Source organism: Pygocentrus nattereri, chromosome 8 (genome assembly GCF_015220715.1).
Source record: "Pygocentrus nattereri isolate fPygNat1 chromosome 8, fPygNat1.pri, whole genome shotgun sequence".
NCBI lineage: Eukaryota > Metazoa > Chordata > Actinopteri > Characiformes > Serrasalmidae > Pygocentrus > Pygocentrus nattereri.
This window is the reverse complement of record NC_051218.1, coordinates 5,137,501-5,157,500: the sequence shown is the minus strand read 5'-3', so window position 1 is coordinate 5,157,500 and position 20,000 is coordinate 5,137,501. Positions and strand designations below refer to the sequence as shown.

Below are 20,000 nucleotides of genomic sequence, written 5' to 3'. Positions count from 1 at the left end.
AACTGAACATTAAAACATATTAAACGCCGCGTTCACGGCCAGTTTATTCATTTCTTACTGTATTCAACTGTTGTATAAAAGCAATAAAACATTCGAGGAGGGCGTTATTGATGTTGTTTTGTGATAACACACGACCCCGAGTGCTATATTGGTCAAATATAGCATAAAACTTGCCAGTAAAAATATAAAAAGCAGAAGAACTTAAACAAACAGAGATTTACCAAAGTGCACAAGATCCTACTAGTCATTAGCTTCACTAACAAGGACTTCAACCTTCTTAACCACATAACCAACCACACATTTAGCACTGTCATAAATATGTTTGTCCAATCCATAACTCCATAACACTCTCTCTGCCTGAAGGGCTTACCACACACACACACACACACACACACACACACACACACACACACACACTCTTCTGTGAGCCCTCAGGGCTGCAGCTGCTGCATACCTGATGGCAGGCCTGTTAATCCAGGGCATTCGGCTCTTCTTTTGGCTTTTAGCTTTGGTTACTCGCCGATTACAGTCTAACACACACTGTACATTTACACACACACACACACACACACACACACACACACAGTACATTTACACACATACGATGCAAATACAAACACTCAGACGTGCATATCACTGTCATCTGAGGAAAATCTCATATCTCCATTTTCACCATCAATTGTCAATTTTAAAATACCTCTTGTTCTCTACATTGTGTGTAAATTTCATAAAGAACGGACCAAAAGAAACTGGCCAAATTTACTTGGAGAAAACTCTGGTTCCATTGAGTTACATTAAAAGTAAAGTAGGTTTTTTCCTTCTCCTGTAAAGTCACCATTTTGGAGATACGAGGTCTCGTTCTGACGACAGCGATCTGGGACAATGACTAGATCTGATTTTTTCTCTCCCAGCTGCGATACCTGAGCTCTGAGCACCGGGGTCCGTTTCTTTTATCTTCAAATTAAACTCTGTATACCTCATATAATGCACTGTTACAACGGAAGAGTTCATTCTCAAACATCATAAGTCTATTTGAATCCATTTTGATAATTATAGATCTACTGGAGAAGTAATTCATATTCAAATAAAGTCTCCTCATTTACTTCAGAGTCTAACTGATCACTGTAGAAATCTTAACTATCAACTTACTGCCTCAAAATCACCCAAAAATCAAGCAATAGTAATGTTACATTTAAAACTCAACAGAATCAGAAAAAATTCTCCCATCTCGTGCAGAGCTGCTACGTCAGGCTTTTATTCGCACACTCTGGAAACAATTGCTGGTTTCACCTCCTTAAACATACAAGTTTGCCTGTAATGGGATCATTTATAATTATCATCATGCAGGAAGTTCAGTTTAGTGAGAATTTGATTTTGTGATTGTGTCTAAAAAACAAAAATAGTGGATCAGTCACATCTGACCGGTAGCCAGACTGTTTAAATGCGTCAGTACCGGTGCTGATAATGATCCGGTGTTGATATATGCCCCACCAACAACAATAAACACACACACACACACACACACACACACACCCACACCCACAAACAAAACTGCATTACTCAAAGCTCAAATGTTGGCTGAAAGAACATCACTAACTGCCTGCGTTTGGCACAAAGCACTTCAAAGAGCCCAAAAAAGGCCTTTGATATTACAGACGCATAATGTGAACCTTCTGAAAAAAGCACATGAAAGGATTCTTCTGCTTGTTTGATCAGACACACAGATGCATTTTGGAGGAAAAAATAGGCAATTACTGATTAGTAACGGTGTCACAATTTTAATACAGAATCAAAATGTCCATCTTTCATGGAAACCGCAGTCAGAGACGAGATCTGGATGCAGAAGATCAGAGTAAATGGGCAGAGAGGGGCGGGGCTTATGCTATGCAAATCTGTGTAGTATTTAAATACAGCTCTATATCAAAATGTTAACATGCATCAAAAATCAACTCTTGATCTCAGTATCATTACATCCTCACTGATTAAAAAGAAACTAACTACTAACACCAGTTCATTTCATTCAAATATATACACCAGTCAGGCGTAACATTCTGACCACCTCCTTGTTTCTGCGCTCATTGTCCATCTTATCAGCTCCACTTACTGTAGAGCTGCACTTTGTAGTTCTACAGTCACAGACTGTAGTCCATCTGTTTCACTGATACTCTGTTACCCTGTTCTTCAGTGGTCAGGACCCCCTTGGACCCTCACAGAGCAGGTACTATTTGGGAGGTGGATCATTCTCAGCACTGCGGTAACACTGACATGGTGGTGGTGTGTTAGTGTGTGTTGGCTGGTACAAGTGGATCAGAAACAGCAGTGCTGCTGGAGTTTTTAAACACCTTACAGTCACTGCTGGACTGAGAATAGTCCACCAAGCAAAAATATCCAGCCAACAGCGTCCTGTGGGCAGTGTCCTGTGACCGCTGATGAAGGACTAGAGGATGATCAACACAAACTGCACAAACTCTGACTTTACATCTACAAGGTGGACCGACGAGGTAGGAGTGTCTAGTGGACAGTGAGTGGACACAGTGTCTAAAAACTCCAGCAGCGCCGCTGTGTCTGATCCATTCGTACCAGCACAACATACACTAACACACCACCACCACGTCAGCTTTACCTCAGTGCTGAGAATGACCCACCGCCCAAACAGTACCTGCTCTGTGAGGGTCCATGGGGGTCCTGACCACTGAAGAACAGGGTAACAGAGTATCAGAGAAACAGATGGACTACAGTCTGTAACTGTAGAACTACAAAGACCAGCTATACAGTAAGTGGAGCTGATAAAATGCAAAATGAGCGTAGAAACAAGGAGGTGGTCAGAATGTTATGCCTGACCGGTGTGTATATATTTAAATCAATAGCTCACTACCAAGGTGGCAAAGTCTATGTTCTTGTTACTGAACCCATATTTTACTATAATAACAAAAAACATATTCAAATTAGACTGATGTGAAATGAATCACCAAAATGCCTCAGATTATAACGTAAACTTGTGCAACATGCATAAACATGTGTTGTTGTGGTATGTGCTTTACAGGAAAGCTGTTGCAGTGGGCTAATCTACTTAATGACGCTAATCATACATGATTATCAGAGTTATTATATGATTATCATTGTTTATATACACACGTATATGGGTGTGGGCGTGTAGATGTGTGTAACTGGGCTATCAATAGCTCAATATCTCATCACCAAGATGGCAAATTCTGTTATTGTTGTTTTCCAACCGCTCGAGTTTTGGAAACCTACAACAACAAGCAGCAGCATTTTGAACAGGAAACAAACATCGAGAGCTGAAACGAACGATGTGGCTGTTTTGACACAAGCTGCGTGCTACACTTTCACATTTGTTTAAATTAGAATTTGGCCAGCACTCAGCAAAGCTTGTCCAACCTCACAATAGTACCTACAACAAAATGCGTCTGTGGCCTTAGCATGGAGACCTAAACAGGAACGGGACTGAATAATCAATGCTCTCCGTATTGGAACAGTGATCAGTTGTTGGTCTACATATTTATGTTATACGCTTATATTCATAACCCACCCACCCCTGCTCTGGGCAGTTCTAAGTAGTTGTGTTAACATTGTGAGAGCATGGACACGTCGGCCTGTGTGTGTGTCCACACTGAGGAACTGATACAGCTTCGTCGAGTTATGTCTGTGGTTATGAGGTAATGCAGCTCTGTAGAGATCAACTTTCATACAATCATCATCCACACTGTCATGCGAGCTGTTTCCTGTCCCAACCCACCAAAAGCCCTCACACCGCCCCCAAAATACAGTATGACCGTTATACTTAACATGAATAAGCTAAGATGTACCCCCTCTAGATAATTCAGGAGAACAATGTCTGCAATCAGCCTTTCTTGGGTCGTTCTCCGACATGTTTGCTACATTTACAAAGAACTCCTCTGGAGTTAAGGAGTAGCTCTCTGGTTCCCGTCTATGGTCAGGAACTTGAAAAAGGTACCAGCGTCATTAAAAATGTCACTGTTCGGTGTAAATTATGTGGAATGTGTTTCGTCATTTTCAGACATCCCTTAAAATGACTAATACACACTGAATTATTTCACCTTGGCAGTGTTTTGACAGACTTCTTACTGAACCCATATTTCACTCTAATACCAAAAATCATCTACAAATTAAACAGATTTAAAATGAATCGCCAACATTACTCAGATTATAATGCCATGATTGGCCCCTCCCAGTCCTCCATGTGCTTTTGTTGACTTCTGGTCTTGTCCTTTTGATTCTTCCCTGTCCTGCCCCCTTGTTTCCAGACTCCGCCCTTGATTGTTTTCACCTGGATCTTGTTAACCCTCGCTGTTCCTGTATTTAAGCCCTGTGTTTTCCCCTGTTAGTTTGCTGGTCTTTGTATTGTATTGTATGGTGTTTGATTTTCTGGCCTCCGTTGTATTGTCTGTTCTCTGTTGTTTTGTTTAGCCTGTGCTCCTAGCCTGTGCTCTGTCCCTCGTTCTCTCTGTGTTGGCTCTTTGACCCTGGACTGTTTAGACCCTGATTCTGGATTTGCCCCTAATAAATCTTGCTTTTCTCGGCATGTGCGTCCGCCTCATCAGAGCTCCCCATATAACATGTAAACTTCTGTAAAACACATAAAATGCAACGTGTTGTCATGGCATGTGCTTTGCAGAGAGACTGTAGCAGTGAGCTTGTCTACTTAAGGATGCTAATCATACATGATTATTGAAGTTTTATTGAAGTTATTGAAGAATTTGAAATTGTAGAATTATTGTTTTCTATATTATATCTATTGCTATTTATCAATCTATACTTTGCAGTTCTGGCCACCAGTTATTGGCACCCTTTTTATATATGAATATAATAGCTTTCTATTATATTATGAACATCTTCATAATTAAAACGAGATGGATAAATTTTTTATCACTGGAATATTTTGGTCTAAAGTTATTAAACAACAACAAAAACACGTCTTTTTAACTTGTAGGAAGTGAGTTTAAAAGAAAAGAAACAAAATGCGACAGACAGTATTAATGTCACGCTTTCCTAAAATTTCATTGCACACTTTTTAGCAACAAATGACAGCCTCCAAACATTTCTGCTGGTAGTTGTTCCTCCACTGCAAACTTTCCAAGCTGGATGTTGGAAGTTTTCTCTTCCCTATGGCAGATTCCAGCTCTCTCCAAAGGTTTTTACTGGGGTTGAGATCAGGACTCATTTCTAGTCAGTTTAAAACAGTCCACTACTTCCTTTGCAACCATTCTGTTGTGATTTTTGATGTGTGCTTTGGGTCCTTATCATGCTGGAGGACCAGTGTTCTTTGACCAAAACCTAGTTTCCTTACACTAGACAGAACATTTTGCTCTGAAATGCCTTTGTAATCTTCCAATCTCATTGAATTGATCTCAAATCGGTTGAGGTCTCCAGTACCTGAGGCAGCAAGGCAGTCCCACAACTTTAGGGGTCCACCACCATGTTTGACTGTGGGCAGGGTGTTAAGCTTCATTTTGTCTCCTATAAACAAACCGCTGGTCTGCACTGCCAAAGAGCCCTTTATTTGTTTTGTCTGTTCACAAAACATTTCCCCAAAAGGATTGCAGTTTGTCTAGTAACGTTTTGGCAAAGAACAGTTGTGCCTTCTTATGTCTTTCAGCAATGGAGTCCTCCTCGGCCTTCATCCATGAAGTCCTTCTTGGTTTAGCGTGTGGCGTATGGTAAGTGCTGAAACCATCACCCCAGGTTTCTCCAGGTCTGCCTTTAGCTCTCTGGATGTTACACATGGTGTTTTTTCCAGTTTGCACCAAACTTCAAGGACGTTTCTCACTGACTTTCTTCTTCTGACCCATGTTCTAAGTTCACGCGACTTTTACAACAACCAAGCTTGACATACGTAATAATTTCATGATGTTGTGACCTCATAAACATATGGGCTGATATTTCTGTACAAAAATTATTAGAGACTCATCCAAAAACCCTCTGTCTTTGAAGAGATTCCAAAATAAATTGGTGAAATTTCCCCGTTGTGGGACTAATAAGGGTCACTTAATCTTAATCTTAATCTTAAATGTCCGCGGCTGTAGAAGAACAAGGCGGCAGCGCCAAAGAACAGTTAAAAGAAAGTTTAAAGAATCCGAGGACGCCAACCAAAAAAGTGACTGCACCCTTTGGCTCACATTCTGGGTGAAGAGCCCAGCTGTCAGTCAGTGAGGCTTCATGATGGCTCCTGTGATGCTGGTGAAGATGAAGCTGATCCTCCGGAAGCGACTGGCGTTCGTTGGCAGTCGTAATTGTTTACCTCTAGATGGGCCATGTGAAGCTCTGATCTTTTGAGCATGTGGGTCAGTTTAGGAGCTGATCTGTTAAACATGAGGGTAACCTGACCAAAAATATTTCGCAAGATCTTTTTATCTTAGGAAATATTGTACAATATGTAGTTATAATTCAAGGGAGGCAATAATGGTGGCCAGAACTGTACATACCAAACAACACGGCTTGACAAATCTGGCGAGCCCTCATCAAACATCACCCTTTGATCCTACAGAGCAGACTGGCACCCCCCAAAGGCTGCTGACCAAGCCTGTAACCACAATGCCCACCCACTACAGCATCGCAAATGCCAGATCACCCACTTTATACATGAAACCACAGCGACTGGACTGGTCATTATGTATGATGGAAGCAAATACAAAACAGACAGGGCAGCATGGAGGCAAGCAACCTGAGCCCGCTTGCATAAGACGGAGTTAATTTTCCCTTAAAATTACTCTTAAGTCCCTATATTTCCTATAGTTAAGTCTTAGAGTATTAATTAAGTGAAATTGTTGAATACACTTACATTTAACTTAACGACTGACTTAAATAAACCCTCAAGTGTTGCATGCAAGATGCTTAACTGTCACGTCCTTTGGGATTCTGGAGGTGTTCGAGGAGGTGAATGTACCTGTTGTTAGCTTAGTATTTCTTTCTATAGTGTAGTACAATGTTTGAGTAGTTTGAACAGTGTAGCTTACATGGCCATATGAATGAAATGCTTCTCGTTAAAAAAATATTCATTTTCAAGCTCAGTAGTTTAGAAGAAAATAGTGGAAAAACATATCAGAGCCATAAAAAATTGGCTCTGCCCAGTACAGATACCACAATACCACACAATACCACTATCTCCACATGAAAAACATTAAAGCCCATAAAGAACTGTACATTCTGGTCAGCGCTGATAGAGTCGTAGAGGTAACTGTAGTTTCAGGTCTCTAGGAAATTGGAGTCATTCTGAGAAAGGTGCAGCAGCGTCTTCACTTCCTGAAGCGTTCTCAGGCTCACGGCCTTCTAGATTTCCTTTCTCTTCATAGGTTTTTTTTTTTCTCCAAATGAAGCAATGCTATGGTGGCAGTTGGACTTGAACAGCTAAATGGTTTTGGAGAAGAAAAATACTGGGATAAATGTGGCGTATTATGACAAACTGTGGAAGTACAGTAAGTACAGTAATATTTACATTTTAACTACAGCTCAGGACATGACATCATACATCTGAGTGAATGACTGCATTGTGTGTTTTGAGAGGAAGGTCAGAATGACTAAGTGATGATGGCTTCAGAACGCTTCAGTACTCTTAACACACACACACACACACACACACACACACACACACACACACACACACACACACACGATAAAGCAATAAGCCACGAGAGGCCATGCATTACTGCAATTTTACCAAGGGGAAGGGTGTTGTTAGGCACAGCGGGTGTGTATATCGTGGATTTTACAACAGCTTCAAACATGGCTCGGCCAATCAGATTTTAGGACAGGAACTATCTGTGTTATTTAAAACTTTTATCATGACTTTTGTTGTAATTACATTTGAAATAAAGTAACAATACATCACTTTGAATACCCGCAGTCATACACGTACACCTCCTAAAGATCTAAGGACTTCTGTGCGATCAATCCAGAAAACATTTTCACATTTAAAACACAAAATCCGCACAGCAGATGTTGTAACTGCACAATTCTATGATTATCAAGCACATAGTGGTTAAAAAACAATGCTAGGGTTTGCTCTTGGGGCTTTGACACCAGTTTAACCCTCCTATTATATTTGAGGTCAATTTGACCTGATTCAATGTTTAATGACTCCAAAAAAAGTGACTAATGATTTTTCTTCAAGTACTGGGGGCAAACTGGATAAACATAACATTAAGAGGATGATGTGTCCACTATTCACTATTCTCTAAACATTTTGCACACATTGTTGCTCTTTGGGGTCAGTTTGACCTCAGGCTGTTTTTACATGTATAAAACATAAGAAATATCAATGTTTTACACACATTTGTTTGGGGTGTTTTGGATGATACTGAAGACACTATAATATGCATAAAAAATAAACACGTATCTCTGTTTTAGAACTCGAACGTAACATAACCACATTCATATTAGTGTGAGAACCAGTGATAGTTCACACCACATGGGGAGGGGAAAACAGAATTCCCACCAAAACTTGGATATTTCCCAGAGGACTCAATTCCTGGTCAAACTGACCCCAAGAATAAAATATGTTAATAACTTACAATTATTAATAGAGCACTTACAATTAAACAAGCTGTTACTGCGCCTGCTGTCGAACGAAAACCTCGTTTTTCTTGTTTTTCAGTTTTTGACCTAATTTGAAAATACCTGTTGGTCTTTATATTGTATGTGACTTTCTTGATGACCAGAGCAAAAGAAACGGCCCAAAATGACTTGGAAAAACTTCTGGTTCCATTGACTTACATTAAAAGTAAAGTAGTTTTTTTTCCTTCTCCTGTAAAGTTACCAACTTGTAGATTTGATATAGATTTTGTCGACAAAAGCGACATGTAAATGACATCTGTTCTGATTGGCTGCCCTTTTTTGTGCCTCATTCAAAAAGCATTTCAGGTTAAAACACTCCTCGCAGCATCAGTATCAATGGGCGGGGCTAAATTTGTGTAGTCTGAATAAGTGGATACAGGTAAGTAATTGATCTTTTTGACAACATCAAAACAATCAATTCTAAATGAGCTATTTTTGCAACTTGGTTTTTGTAGATGGACTGTACAGACTGGGTATGTTTTAAACTTGGCCAAACTCCTATTTCAAAACAGCAAAGAAAATTCCATTTTCCATGATATGAGCCCTTTAATATTAATAGAAAGCTCTTCCAAAAGTTTCCAAGAACTTAGTTGTTGCTGTGCTGTAACTCCCAGTCCTGTCCATGTGTTCGTGTTTTGTTTTGGTTTTGTAGTCCAGCCCCCTTGTTTAGTGACTCGGCCCCTGATTATTTCCACCTGTGTTCCCACCTGTGCCTCACTTACCCTATGATTATTTAAGCTTTGTGTAGGCCACTAGTTGTCGCTGGTCTTTGTTGTTTGTAATGTTTGGATGTTTGATGGTGCTTGCTTGATTCTGGTGTGTCTGTCATGTCTGACTTTAGATCTCTTCGTGTTGGCCATCTGACTTTGGACCGTTATGACCCTGATTTTGGATTTGTCCACAATAAAAGTCGCTTATCTCCGCACATGCGTCCGCAACCTCGCTCCTCGTTACAGTAATCAGTGTAGTAAACTGGCAATAAGCAAATTCTGCCTGTAGAAAAGTATTTTTTTGACAATAATGTAATGTAAAATTATGGTAATTTATGCTCTTTGATCTATAAACAATTTTGCATTTGGGAAAAAAGCAGTAATATTTTGTCTGGATAGCCCACTTTAGATGCTTTGTGGATAATTAATTTACTTTCAAGTTACATTCAACTAAATATCTACTAAACTGACTATAACTTTTAACTTTAATTCTAACCCTAACCTTCACCTCAATCCAACCCCAACCCCCACCCTGGTCCAAATCTTAACTCTGACCCCACCACTGTTTAGTTTCAACAGATAGTTTGCTAACATTGTTTACATATGCACTACACTTTGCACTACATTGTACTTCGCACTATATTGTATTACTTTTTTTTTCTTTCCTCCCCGGTCTACTCGGAGCCACTGCAACGTAATTTCGTTCAAATGCACACTGTACAGTGTAAATTTGAACGACAAAGTCTGTCTAAGTCTAAGCCTAACAATACGTATGTAGATGATCTATAGGGGACTAAAGTGGGCTATCCAGACCAAAATGACTTGAGACTAAAATCAGAGCTATTTGGATCTTCAGGCTCTTAAGACACACACATTCCTCTCACTGTTCCTAGAAACCACATTTGAGGGAAGAATCAGTCGAGACATACCAAAAGCTCCCTCACATGTGGTTTCATGTTTCAGTTTCTGAGCGTCTCTCTAATGAAGAGCCCTGCCTCTTCCTGTCAGGCTGTTCAGCTGAACCCCGGACCCTGGCCTTCCCCTTCAGATGACACAGCCGAGGGTATTTGTGGACCGGAGTGGTGTGCTGGTGTAACATTCTGACACTCACCTTTTCCAGGTTTCCCAGTATGCACTTTGATTGGCAGGTCTTGGCAAGCAGGGGCAGAGGTCGGCGGCATGACATCTGACCCTAATCCCTCGTCCACTGGGCCTGTTGTCACTTCTCTTTGCAGGGGCTAGAAAGGAGATCAAAGGTCAAACGGAGGTCAGGGATGAACGTGTTTATTAGAGGGTTCATCATTCACAGCCGTTTTACACAAACAAGTTGAAGATTTCGTGGCGACAGGTTCCAGTCGAAGCACAGAGCCGATTTCCACACAGTAGCTAATTACCAACGTCTGCCTGAAAAATACAACAAAATTATATAACAGTATTACTGACGTTTTAAAACCTACGCTGATAATTCAGGATATATTTTATATAGTGTGGAACAGGATTCACTTTCAATAGCCACATTTACATGCAGCCTAATAATCCATCAATAATCCGAATAATAGCTCCATCAGAATAAAACACGTCTATGTAAACACCTCAATCTGACTAGACTAGTGTGACTGAAGCCAATTCGAATTCCTATCTGACTAACAAGGTGCGTAATCCTGTCAATAATAGAAGAATAACAGCCGTGTAAATGCCTGTATCCGATTACATTCCCAACCTGAAAATTTAAGTACTTTCTGTGCACGTGTGTCGCGTCATAGTGAAAGTTTCTAATGTTCAACGTGGCAGGAGCAGAAACTGGTCTGCAGAGAAGACTTCTTCTTCTTCTTTCAGCTGCTCCCTTTAGGGGTCGCCACAGCAGATCATCTGCCTCCATCTTGCCCTATCCACTGCATCCTCTACTTTCACACCAACCATCTCCATGTCCACCTTCACTACATCCATAAACCTTCTCTGAGGTCTACCTCTTCTCCTTCTGCCCGGCAGCTCCATCTCCAACATTCTTTGCCCAATATATCCACTATTCCTCCTCAACACATGTCCAAACCATCTCAACCTGGCCTCTCTGGCTTTATCTCCAAACTGCTCCACCTTCACTGTCGCTCTGATCTGCTCATTTCTAATCTTGTCCAGCCTCGTCACTCCCAACGAAAATCTCAGCATCTTCATCTCCGCCACCTCCAGCTCAGCCTCCTGTCTTTTAGACAGAGCCACAGTCTCCAAACCAAACATCATAGCAGGACGCACTGCTGTCTTGTAAACCTTCCCTTTCACTCTTGCTGCTATCCTTCTGTCAGAGAAGCCAAATATTTAAATCCTTTAATTTAAGTATTAACATTTACATTAAGTGCATTTCATGCCTAAAAAGAAGCAGCATGCGCTTCTTAATGGGGTGAATTAAACACATTTGACTGACAAATAATTAAACAGAAAGCTGTTTGAGAGAATATAAGACAGAGATGAGCCGCAAACATTTAAAAAACATCTCATAAAAAATATACGCTGAATTAAAACAATTTTTTTAAAGTTAGATTTGAGTTCATCTTCGTGTTGACTTCCTGTACAGCTTTTGGTGTTGAACAGCCAAAACTAGGTGACTACAGTGAGCACGTTCTCGATATTGACCGCTCGGCTGTGATGATGTGTCGTGTTTTTCCATGGCAAACAGAGGAAAAGCTGGCAGGGCTTTCAACGTAAGTGCATGGTTTAAAACCGCTAGAGGGTACGGGAGCGTTTTCAGTCGTTGCTCCACAGACGACAATGATAAGAAATGCGCTTGAGAGAGTCTGAAAAGGAGACTAAACACCCCCTAAAGCAGTTTTGTTCAACTTCAGTCTTCCAGCATCAGCAGAACATTTATTAGACGCAGCTCAGTGAAAATCACACCTGATTATCATCAAGCCTCATTTTGGGCGAGTCAGGATTGTTTTCTGCAGTTAAGACAAATAATGCTGGCACCCTCGAGGGCTTCAGTTAAAACAGACCGTTTTAATCTATATCTGTGCAGTTCTATATTCTTTAATTACACACAGCGAATTTCAACACAATAGCAACCTTGACGTGTAGCCTGATAATCCGTTATCTATCCAACTAACAGCTGAATCAGAATAGAATATGTTCATGTGGACACCTCACTTAGAGTAGACTAGACCAACTGAAGCCATTCAAAACCATTTTCCATCCAACTGATCGAGGTAGGAAGTCCTGTAAATAATCCATTAAATAGAAGAATAATATCAGTGTAAACGCCTGAATCTGATTACTTTCCCTATCGGAACGTTTAAGTCCGTTCTACATGTGCATCACGTCATAGTGAGAGTTTATACCGTTCAACATGGCAAAGCAGAAACTGGTCTGCAGAGGAGACGAAGTTTATGCTCTGGTCTTTAAAAGACGGTGGTGGGACGGACGTCCAGCTTATGTGTCTCCGAACACGACGTCTTCCTCTCGGCCTTCTTTAATACACTGATCAGGCATAACATTCTGACCACCTCCTTGTTTCTACGCTCACTGTCCATTTGATCAGCTCCACTTACTGTATAGTTTCACTTTGTAGTTCTACAGTTACAGACTGTAGTCCATCTGTTTCTCTGACACTTTGTTACCCCCTTTTACCCTGTTTTTCAGTGGTCAGGACCCCCATGGACCCTCTCAGAGCAGGTACTATTTGGGTGGGGGATCATTCTCAGCACTGCAGTAAAACTGACATGGTGCTAGTGTGTTAGTGCTTATTGTGCTGGTCTGAGTAGATCAGACACAGCGGTGCTGCTGGAGTTTTTAAACACCTCAGTGTCGCTGCAGGACTGAGAACAGTCCACCAACCAGCGTCCTGTAACCACTGATGAAGGACTAGAGGACACAGTGCTTAAAAACCCCAGCAGCACCCAACCGGTGTCTGATCCACTCGCACCAGGACAACACACACTAATATACCACCACCACAACAGTGTTAAAGCAGTGCTGAGAATGATCCACCACCCAAATAGTACCTGTTCTGTGAGGGTCCATGGGGGTCATGACCACTGAAGAACAGGGTAACAAAGTATCAGAGAAACAGATGGACTACAGTCTGTAACTGTAGAACTACAAAGTGCAGCTATACAGTAAGTGGAGCTGATAAAATGGACAATGAGCGTAGAAACAAGGAGGTGGTCAGAATGTTACGCCTGATCGGTGTGTGTACTTGTGAAAGATGTTTTCCTGAGTCTGACATCATTTAAAAGTCATTAAAAGAACAAGCACTGCTCACTGCTGCTCATCTCACTCTGACTGGACTCACGTGATGCTCGTCGTCATGGTAACGTCTACATTAAGTGATTCTCTATTTGCGCGTGTAATTTTGGATCGGATTACTTGTAGTGAGCATGTCAACAGAGTTTTTTCATCAGACTGCTGAACAGAGTGAGAATAAACACCTCAGTCTGAATCTGTAATCAGAACGTATTCAATCGGATTGGCAAAGATCACTGCATGTAAACGGAGACAGCGGAAACTAATTAAGTTAAGTGACACTTTTTTAATCCCACAACCGGGGAAATTCCACCTCCGCATTTAAGTGAAACACCACATACACACACACTAGGGGGCTGTGAGCACACTTGCCCGGAGCGGTGGGCAGCCCTATGCACAGCGCCCTGGGAGCAATTGGGGGTTAGGTGTCCTGCTCAAGGACACCTCAGTCACTGGGGATCGAACCAGCAACCTTCCGGTCACAGGGCCAGTTCCCCTAACCCTAACCCTAACCCTCCAGCCCACGACTGCCCCCCAGCACTTCCTGGCAAATTGTAAAAGGTGGCTCAACATGACAAAACCACATCATCACATCATAAACAGTCTGTGCGAGTTACATAACACACACATTTGAGTCACAGGCTGTCTGGCTGTCCTCTGCTCCGCTGTACGTGGTCAGTCATGCTGCCACTCACGCTGGTCTAACCAGATGTGCTATTATGTCACTTCTGCCACCACTTTTTTTGAGAAATGCTGTGTTTCTAGGAGATTTTTTACACAGTTTACAGCTTAACATAATTGGCAGAACAGGTCTGATTCACTTTGGTCTGCGTGGCAGGTCAACCAACTTTGAATAAACATGCTTTGTTCTTTCCAATTGGCAGATAACGCTGGTCACCACCTTTTTCCACTGCCAATGTGGACCCATATGCTGAACTAAGACACACTCCATAAAATGGTATTCCCCTCATAAGAAGGGTATAAAAGTGACCCTGGATCAGCGATTGGCTCCGGTCTTCACTGCTGTGAGCTATGAAGAACAGATATGCTAAGCACAGCAGCTCCTGAAGCTCAACTGAAACCAATTAGGACTGCTCCTATAACCCACTACTGCCACATCCGCACCCACGGCTGCCAAGAACTCCTAGCAGAAGCAACAAAAAGTGTTTTGGGCTGGTGTAGACTCGCATTCCACACACCACTCCATCAGAAATCACTGAAAACGTCAAGCCAGTGGCGTCCCAGTATGCATTTAAAGGGCCAATATTCTGTATTCTTCCTGCAATTTGATTTGAAGCCCATGATTAAAGCATTATCAGCAAATAAGGATGATTATCAGAGGGGAGCTTTAGCAGTGTAGACATTAATTTAAGGTAGAAAAAAGCAGGATGACGCTTATTTGCACTCTTACTTTTTGTTGTTTAATACTGGATTGGTTGGTATAGTGTAGTGGGTAACACCTCTGCCTTGCAGGCTGGGGTTCAATCCCTGCATGGGACGCAACAGTATACCAATAAGAGTCCTTGGGCAAGACTCCTAACACTAACTTCGCCTACCTGTGTATCTCTGGATAAGAGCATCTGCCAAATGCCATAAATGTAAAATGTAAATGGGTTTGCCAAGAATTCAACAACGAGACCTTTGGCATCCACGGCTCCCAAAAAAATCAACATCCAGTTTCTTTCTCGGGTGTGGTCAACTGCAAAAGCTGGGAAAACTGAACTCTTGGCAGAACGTTCCACAGGTCGGAACGGATGCTGCTGGCGGCGGCAAAATCTAGTTTGTCCTCATCCACCTACTGCCAACGCGAATGCAGCATGAAGTGAAAATGGGAACGCAGTATTGGTTTTCATGACATCACAAAAACAGTGAAAGCAAAACGTTTGGTTTTACACCTTAGTTTCCGTTTGTGAACAGTATGGACTGACGTAATGTTTTGAAATGTTTGTGGAACTCCTTTAATTAAAAAAAATAGGTTTTCCATCATATGGGAGATGGGTGGCAGTCTTCACCTGGGCCTTGGAGGAATTAACGAGTAAAATTACACTTTTCTTTGGACCAATGCAGTAGAAGAATCACTTTTCGTTTTTCTACAGGACCTTTCAATAATAGACTCTATAAAAAGCAGTTCTTCTATACCAGTGCAAAGATTTTTAGGGACCTTTAAAGAGTGTACGTTCCAGCGTCCTGCTACGCCACATGTTTTGAACTTGAAGTGAAGTTCGATGACTGTAAATGATTCACTCTCTCAGAATTGTCAGTCTGGAGGAAGAGTTAACAAGAAGCAGCTGTTTTCAGACTTGCTGTGAAAAGAAAAAGAAGAAGACAACAAGAAAAAGTCACTTCACAACCGATAACTTATCTGCGGCAATACAAACAAAGGATGTTGGGGATTCCTTTGACTGCCTCGCTGTTTTTGTGTGCGAGTGTGTTTCCGTTGATGTTTAGACTAGGAGGACGGGCTCTTGAACGAGAGCGCTGTCTGACTTTTCTCGTGAATCAGAGAAGTGTATCATGCGGAGGGCTGACTTCAGCAGACAGCAATGTGCTGAGCTGAACTCAACACAAGCCAAAACCAACAAAACACTAAATACGGCCGCCTTTTCTCCGCCTGCAGCCGGTACTTTCCCCCTCACACACACAAACATTTAACCAGCGAGTGCATGCGCACGTGTGCATGCGCGGCTCCCTTCAGACGATCTGTTAAAACATCAGTTTTGGATTACCGCTGCCACGGCCGTAACTCAGCCTCACGTTCCCGCTGATTGGCAGACACGGTTCTCATCAAAATGAACCCAGATCAACTGACTCGGTTATCTGAGTCAGGCTGAGGCTTGATGGGTTCGCCGCTGTGGACGTAAACACAAGGACTTTCTACTCCTTACGCAACTGCTTATCTCATAAAAACATCCTATCAAGCAGAATAACAACAACAAATTCTTGAACACTTCAGAAAAATCTTACAAGAACAGCTCAACTGAAAACGCATTAACGGGGCTGGGAATTAATGGAAGTGAGTGAACACCAATTTGCACATCACCGGTTTTAATCAATGTTTTCTTCATTTCCATATTCTTCTATATACGTTTTCTACGTATTATTCCATTTATCTTTCTACCGTAACGTTACACTCTTTAAATAATTGGTTCTACAAGGGTTCTTCAGTAAAGACAAGGACTTCCTTAGAACAAATACTATTTAGAACAGGGATCTTTCAATAAGGTCCAGTTAGAGAAAATGTCCTCAAGCAAAGATCCAGAACATCATGTCCAACTTGCATCATGACTCAGTGCCATATACTGTTTACTGAAGTAGCCTAGCAAGTATATTAACATCTTCCACAGTCAAGAACTGAATATCAGATCAAATAAAGTCCAGTTCAGTCACATTTCAACATTTATTGTCAGGTTTCTCTAGTTTATCGGTTATAGGTCCAGGTCCGCACAAGACAGCGTCCGGGTCCGGACTCGGAGATACGCGTCAAACAAATCAAACACTGCAAAGCTCCAACAGCACAGACAATACATATACTTCAAACATTAAACGGCTCAAACAAAGACCAGCACTAGACTAGGGAAAACACAGGGCTTAAAAACAAGAGGGCTAACGAGGGACAACAGGACACAGGTGGAAAACAGGTGGGAACAATCAAGGGCGGAGACAAGAAACAAGGGGGCAGAACCAGGAGGAAACCAAACAAAGAAGCAAAAAACTGACAAATATGAAGATAGGAGGTTTTCTTCTGTCAGCAGCGATATACAACATCTCAAGAACCATTTCACCATGCAAACAACCTTTCAACCATGCATGGTTCTTTGAGTGTTCACAAACCACTGTCTTTGAAGATGCATCCTTATTAAAATTGTGCCATAATGAAAAAGATTATTAGTAATAGTCGCAGTATTGTCAGTGGGGGCAGTCATGGGCTGGAGGTTAGGGAACCAGCCTTGTGCCCGGGAGGTCACCGGTTTGATCCCCAGAGCCGACAGCACATGACTGAGGTGTCCTTGAGCAAGACACCTAACCCCTAACTGCTCCCCAGGTGCTGTGGATTGGGCTGCCCACCGCTCCGGGCAAGTGTGCTCACGGCCCTCTAGTGTGTGTGTGCTCACTAGTGTGTATGTGGTGTTTCACTTCACGGATGGGTTAAATGTGGAGGTGAAATTTCCCTGTTGTGGGACTAATAAGGGTCTCTTAATTACTAGTGTTATTCCTAAGTGGCTAAATTCACTGTTAACAGTCCAGACTGAACCACTCCTTAAAGAAACATCATACCCTAATATGCTAATGTGGCTAATAGTATAGGAGAGCGGATGATGCTAACTGACCTGTAGCTGTTTTCATTCATTACGAGCAACGTTTGCATTTTGAGTGAAGCAGTTAGTGACCAGTGTGTGAGCGAGGAGAGGAGGACCGACTTCGGGTCACCACAAAGGCTTTGCATGTGCTGAGTAAACAACGTGAAGCTGAGATCGTTAGAAAACCCTCTGCAAGACAAAAGTCACGATGAAGTTGGCATTTAAAACACAGAGAAATTCCTCCCACACGACTCCACATCTACATATCTCCCACAAATGTGAGCGAGTTGGGAGCAGAATGACCCTGGAATCTGCCCAACAGCTGAGCCGAATTATACCCCATAACTAAAACCCAAGACGTGTGTGCTTATGCTGGGACACACAGCTGGGGTCAAATGAGGTGAGTGTCTTATGCAGATACAAAACCTTTCAGCATCAGCTTATTTGACATTATATACAAGCAGGTTATTGTGCTCATTTGCATATTCAGGGTTAGTTGCTTAAAAGATGCTTCGGTAAAACAATGCATAGATTAGACCATTACTAAAAAATCTATAGCAGCAGCCCTTTCATCTGTTTTCTGCCATCATAGACCAGCAAGAGTTAAATGATAATCCCATTTAAAAGATCTGTAATGTATAACCTTGTTATAAACCAGTTAGTCATCATTAATTGTGTTTTAAACGCCATCCTTTAAACACCATCTTGGACTTGGGACCCCACAGAGATAACGCGACATGGAGATAATAATAATAATAATAAATTACATTTATATAGCGCCTTTCACAAACCCAAGGTCGCTTGGAGACTCAGCTATGCAGCAGCTTGTTCTGAGAATTACGGTCACTAGCCACTTTATATGCAGCCTAGTAATCTGTTAATAATCCAACTAATAGCTCAGTCGGAATAATACGTCCATGTATACACCTGAATCGGAATAGACTAGTCCGACTGAAGCCATTCGGAATACAATTTCTATCTGATTGAATGAGTTGGGTATTCCTGTAAATAATCTGTTAAATAGAAGAATAATATCAGTGTAATCTGATTACATTCCCTATCGGAATGTTTAAGTCTGTCTGCATGTGTGTCACGTCATAGCGAAAGTTTATACAGTTCGACACGGCAGAGCAGAAACTGGTCTGCAGAGGAGACGAAATTTTTGATCTTTAAAAGACGGCGGTGGGACAGACGTCTAGCTTATGTGTCACAGAACACGACGCCTTCCTCTCGGCCTTCTTTAATAAGGACATGTGTGGGACGTTTTCCTGAGTCTGCTGGCTGAACACTCGTCTCACTCTGCCTGGACTCACGTGATGCTCATCGTCATGGTAACGCTTACCCTAAGTTCTCTATGCATTCACGTAATTTTGGATCTGATTACTTTTAGTGAGCATGTAAATGGAGATTTTCCATCAGACTGTTGAGTAGAGTGAGCGTAAAAACCTCGGTCTTAATCCTTAATCCATAATCTTTGCATGTAAACATAGACACTGTTAGCAACACATTCAGGTTGCTGCACTTTCGTAAAACCCTTTAAGGCATTTCTGAGTTCAGTTAGACTACAATTTATGCATTTCATTCTGTTTTTAGAAACGGTGAGTCAGGAACTGGAATCTGAAAAGCGCAGAGGAAAAACAGTGCCTGAACCTGCACTGATGGGTTGGTCATTAGTTGGTCACTGATACTGTGTAGCATCGTTTTTCTTATTCTCATCATTATGGTGGGATATTTGGTGGGGGGATTAAATGATTCACTGCTGCTAATATGTAGGTGTGTTAACCGCTGTGCCCTGCTGCTCTCTCACCAGGTGAACCAAACTCTTGTTCTCCAGTAAAAGGAAACCACGTTGCTCTCTCAGACGGGACCACAGCTAAGAGGACAGGGGCTCCACTACAGAGAATCCATTATAAAGAAAATACATAAAACTATGAGCAGTAGGATCACCACAAGGTTAGGTTCACGTACAGCTAAATCCGCTATGGTCCTGCTCCTCACATGGTGTTTTGGAAAAGTGTCATCATCAGAAGACGTCATGCCTACAAATTTGTTGATTATCCTGGCCAACCTCAGACCTTCTAAACAAAGGTTTTAGGTTTCTGATTAATCGAGTAAGTTGTGCTAACAGGCGCCAGAGTTGAACATCAACTGGTAAACTGATAAAAAT

The 20,000-nt window shown here is 41.8% G+C and overlaps 1 protein-coding gene across 1 annotated transcript in view; it reads right to left on the bottom strand.

Annotated features, from left to right (window-relative positions):
- Positions 1–20,000, bottom strand: part of zcchc14 (zinc finger, CCHC domain containing 14) — a 58,126-nt gene that overhangs the window by 35,791 nt on the left and 2,335 nt on the right. The window contains exon 2 of the mRNA XM_017724600.2: positions 10,414–10,540. Within this exon, the coding sequence (XP_017580089.1) occupies positions 10,414–10,540 (127 nt within the window). The remainder of the gene's footprint in view (positions 1–10,413; positions 10,541–20,000) is intronic.